The sequence below is a fragment of the Clupea harengus genome, chromosome 4, assembly GCF_900700415.2.
Source record: "Clupea harengus chromosome 4, Ch_v2.0.2, whole genome shotgun sequence".
In the NCBI taxonomy this organism is placed as follows: domain Eukaryota; kingdom Metazoa; phylum Chordata; class Actinopteri; order Clupeiformes; family Clupeidae; genus Clupea; species Clupea harengus.
Window position 1 is genome coordinate 29,938,247 of NC_045155.1, and position 5,457 is coordinate 29,943,703.

The following is a 5,457-nucleotide window of genomic DNA, read 5'->3' on the forward strand; positions in this document are numbered from 1 at the left end:
TCCCCATCAGCCCAGTGTGTTCTTCTCGCTCCTTTAACATTCATCCATCAGATCTGTTCTTTTTGCTACTTTTGGTGTGTGCGTACCCCTAATTCTCCTGTATAATCCCAGAGGTGTAAAAAGTACTGAAATGTTGTACTCAAGTAAAAGTACAATTACTTTGATGACATTTTACTTAAGTACAAGTAAAATTACCCATCTAAAAATCTACTCAAGTAAAAGTAAAAAGTAGTTAATTTAAAATGTACTTTAAGTAAAAGTTACTTAGTTACTTTCAACAACTTGATGGGGGCCGCTCCTATATAGTGCAAAAAAGGACAAGGGGTCATAAATCCAATACAAAAACTAGTTATTTTTTATTAAAAGAGAATCTTTAGAAATATAAGTGCAATGACATTAAACATGTCAAACATTAAACATGTCAACACAACATTTAAGAACTTTTGGGAGGACATGTCAAGACATGACAGCTAAAATAAAAAGTTAAAATACCGCTGCCCCACTTAAACTTGGGTTACTTTACTTGTGTCCACCTTTAGAGCATTAGTCTACAAACTTCTTGTTGAGTTTGAGCAGCAGCTGATTTTCAAGATGAGTAGAGTTCATCCGGGCTAGCTTTGCATTGAACAGCAATCCAGCACAGCTGAAGAGTCGCTCGCAGGCAGCCGAGGCAGGTAGGCCAGTATTGAGTTTCAGGGACAGTTTTTTGATATTCTGAAAGGCGTTCAGCAGATCCATATTGACTGAGACACAGGCTAGGTACCCTTCTAACTCCCCTGTACCTTCTGGACTTCATTGAGGAAAATAAATCATCTTCATCTGATGAATGTTGTCCAACTTGCTCCAGCCTCCAACATCCGGTCAAGGTGTTGTCTGACATAGACTAGACCTGTAGAATGACAAACAACATTTCTGACAATTAAGTATTGAGCTGCCATCAAGATTCAAGAGTGCATCATAACACAGAAATAGCTATAAATAGCTACTTGAGATGACAGAACTACAGTATACAGAATTATAGCATTATTTTCTATTTCTACATGCATCACAATTCATAATCCTCAATTCTTGCTAACCGGGACCCCTTAGCATGAACATGAAAGACGTGCACGTTGCAAAGCCACCACTTATCGTTATCAATATCTGACTAAACATCGTGATAAATTGCAGATAACGACATACACATTGACTTGTCCAACTGTCTGAAAACGATGGTGTGCGCATTCACATTGTTCTGTTTCAAGGCATGGGAGGCAGCCAAATGATTAGCCTAATATCAGTTTATGTGGTGTATTTCATTGCTGATGACTGATCTGCAGTTTTTAACACAATATGAGAGACTGAACATAATAATTCTATGACCTGAAACGAATGGAAGACAGGAATGGTATTATTAGTCTATTGGATGACCGCTGTCGACGTTAGCATACTCAGGTCGGTTGCAAGTGCTAGCCAAAATTAGGCTACTACCTACTAGTGCCATGAAACGTATATTTTGCTTAATGGAGCAAAGCTAACTAAATGACAAAAACGCTGTCTGAACTACTAATGGAAAGGGACAAATACTGTACTTACCAACACATGCTTGCGCAGATTTGAAGATTAATTTGTATAAGCAGAAAGTTCTGACTGACGGATTAGGCACAGTTTACACAGCATATAGCTGTTGCCTCTTTTACGTTGGAAGGCAAACTGCTTGCTGAGATGTGGCCACGGGTTTTCTTCATCTTCTTTAATTTCAACTGGCGGAAAGTTCGGTGCTTCAGCTTGTTGGTGGTCCGCAGCTTGTTGGTAGTCCGCACTATCATCTTCCTCCATATCTATCTCTCGTGACTCGGCACCGTACTGGTGCCTTGCATCGACTCCATCATCCACTCTATGCAGCATCCACCACTGCAGTGAGCATTGTGGTGCGCGATTCCTGCCTTGAACTATGTTTTTTTTTTTTACTCAGTAACGGATGTAATTTCCAATGTAGCGAAGTACAATACTTCAGTCAAAATCTACTTAAGTAAAAGTAAAATTACCGATTTAAAAAACTACTTAAAAATTACAAAGTACACAAAAAAACTACTCAATTACAGTAACGTGAGTAAAAGTAATTCGTTACTTTACACCTCTGATAATCACATACGGCCACGTGGTAAAATTATCCTCATACAGATGTTATTCTGAGAAGGAAGAAGCCAGGTCAGTCAGAGAGGCCTACATTTAGTTTGGCTACTCTCCTCGCTCCCTGTTAATATCTAAATAAGATAAAAAACAACTAGCCCCTGAACCTGGCCTACTGTGAGAACCTGGCCTACTTCAGGTCATTCTCCTCACAAGTCATAAAAAGCCTTCAACTGTTGATTTTGAATAACTTTTATGCACGATTGCACATATATTTTCCGAGGCACGGAATCCATTTCATGGCAAATCCCCTTCCACTGCTCTCACATGGCAGCAGAGTGTAGAGGGGACACAACTCGAATCTGCGGCACATTGGGAGCCGACTCGCCCTAGAGTTTTCTGCTTGTAGCTAGGAGACAACATTCCTTATAAAAGTGTGAGGCAAAATGCACAACTACATTGTGCAGTGCCATTTCCTGTAGACAACTGCATGTATTTTTGTTTTGATAAACTTAAAAAGTGACTTGAAAGAGAAGCAAAGCACAGTGCAGTGCAGCAAGCGTAATTAGAATAAACTCTGAAAAATATTTGAATTCAATGATGTGTCAATCACAACATCGGCATGACTGTGTAGCAGTGTGACCTCAGATGGAGTTTGCTGGAGAAATGTTATTGTTTTTTTTTGCACTGAGATTGAGTGAATCAGATTCCAGGCCATTTTCGCACCCTGTCATCTTCAGAGAGTCAACCCTTTGTGACTAACAATAAGCACAGAAATAGTTGGTATTTGACCCACTAAACCCTGAAATTACCCACCAGCTCAACTACAGCGCAGGAGAAGCAGTGTCTATATGCCTCTGATTTGTCTTGTAATTACTGTTATCTGACTATTTCTTACTCGCTAAATCCAAAGTGGCCATTAATGACAAAGGCAAAATACAGGCCTGGATAAATAGACTAGATACTGATGAGCATTTTAGAATAAAGACGTGAGGCTTAGTGTGAATATGTAATACAAAATCCAGAGATCCTCACAGTAAAATGATACAAAAAAACATCAGATGAAGCCTGAAGTATACTTATAGCATATAATGAAAACTGATACAGACACAAGCTAGTTCGTATGCAACAAGTATGCAGTCCTAATTAATGTTTTACATTTTGAATTGAAAATCGTGTGTATATATGTCACCCGTGAATGCTTTTCATTCATAGTTCATTCAAGTAACGAATGTTGATATTTCCTGGAAGAAGTTTGATGAAGAGATTACTATTTTCTGAATCATATTTAATTAGTCAGACAGGCTAAACAGAGGTCAAATACTTTGTATTATGAACAAACTTTTACATATTTTTTACAGACATATTCAATGTATCTCCTAGTTATTCACCAATGAGCATAATTGAATGCACTGCATCTTGCGTTTAAACTTCCCTTACAACATTCAATCGGCATGCGATGTGTGACCAATGCACAACCAATGCATTTACAAGAACTCATACGAAACAGCTGATAGTAGAATGGACCCAGCTAATCATCCACTAACAAGTACTGCGATGACCCAGAGATACCACACCTGCTGAACGATAGCAGTCTACAAAAGTTAAGGGGAAATATATGCAAGCGTTAAATATATGCAAGGAAACTCTTCAGCAATGTGTTTGTGTGTGTGTGTGCGTCAGGCCTGCTGCAGGATGTTTCCTGCAACAATAATATTTTGGTAAAGATCAGAAAGTGATTTCAACAAAGACAAAATTATGTAGTTTAGTTTATACAGCATTATAATATATAATGCTGTATAAACTAAAACAAATGTTTTCTTATATATTATATATGTTTATATATGTGCATAGAGCACATAAAAAGGGGCACATCAGTAAACAGAGATGCTTTAGAGGTGTTTGTGTGATGTGTGTCATATCAAGGCGAGCACCGAAAGGTAACTCAAAAGGAGCGTTATCAGTGCATGTTTTTTTTTTGGTCTTTTCCTCTTCTTCTTGAGTGAGAGACAATTGAGGCACTGGTGGTTTTTGACAGAACAGAGAGACAGAGGCGGTGAGGAAACGCTTAGGAGCGCAGACTGTGAGTTGATTGACAGGCTGCGATGCCTGGAGACAGCAGTGGTTTGGGTAAGTAATCGTGGAATTGGAATGAAAGACTGCCTGACTTCATCAGATATTAAACGCAGCACGAGTGGGTGAGAGGAAGGAAGAGAGAAACAGAGAAATGGAATGTTTGTGGTTGAATGAGTAATGAATTAATATCATTAATTTGGTGGGAGTAGTAGACACAATTAGATAGACAGAAATGAGTCTTTCTCAGCCTGAATGAATGGAGGATGATTAATCATCCACATCTGGTGGGTGGTCAATAATGCACAATGCCATTGATATTATTATATGCGGTGCTATTACTTGCAGTACATGAATTGTATTGATGTCAAATTGCAAGCTGAATTTAACATCTGACGGTTTTATTTATATAACTTGTACAGATGTACAGATACTGAGGAAGTCTTTGCATTTTTTATAAGCATTGCTTTTATAAGCATTTATTTTTATAAGCTCTATGATACAATGAAAGTATTTGAATGTTACCTGTATGTATAATGTTCCCTGATTATTCAGCATTGCATTAAGGCTGTGAATATTTAGCATTGCATTTTGTGCTTTCCTTCAAGAGGATGCCTGCTTGCAAAACGGCTCACAAAAACTTCACATGCTGCATACTGATAGCACCATTGAAAAATTGATAACATAGTTTAACAATCGAAAATTACCTGTGTATGAATGATCGAGGTACAGAGATAGCACCAGGTCCAGCCCAGAAACAAATATCCTGAAGTAGTAAGATTGAGTGTTCGAGCAGCAGATAAGGTGGAAGTACATTTAAATGACCTTGCTGACACTTGTGAGAAAAGTGCTCTTATCATATCAACTATCTCTAGCTTGCGTGAGTGAGGTGCAACTTTGCCCCAAATTATGGAAGCTGTGAGTCACATTGATTCTCTTGAATGTCACCCGGCTTGCTAGTGCAAAGCAGTGGGATGCTGCTTCCAACCCACCTCTGTAATATCAGACATTCATTCTTTCATGAACGCATGTGCGCAGCCAGGTGTATCTGCTGTCTAGACCGCGTTTAAAACAAACTACGTGTGAAGATGAGATAGACATGTGACAGTGGAATGACAATGAAATGCATGGAAAGAGTGTGTGTGTGTGTGTGTGTGTGTCCTCCTTCGTGCTCAAGTGAGGAATATGCCTCAAGTGAGGAATATGCTCAGAAAGTGAAAATGCATACACACTGTTACTGTTTCATGTGAGCAACATGGAAAACAGTACAGA

The 5,457-nt window shown here is 38.7% G+C and overlaps 1 protein-coding gene across 1 annotated transcript in view; it reads left to right on the plus strand.

Annotated features, from left to right (window-relative positions):
- The first annotated feature begins 4,015 nt into the window (after window positions 1-4,015).
- Window positions 4,016-5,457, plus strand: part of foxp3a (forkhead box P3a) — a 16,180-nt gene continuing 14,738 nt past the window's right edge. Inside the window, exon 1 of the mRNA XM_031566984.2 lies at window positions 4,016-4,242. Within this exon, the coding sequence (XP_031422844.1) occupies window positions 4,218-4,242 (25 nt within the window). The 5' untranslated portion in view covers window positions 4,016-4,217. The remainder of the gene's footprint in view (window positions 4,243-5,457) is intronic.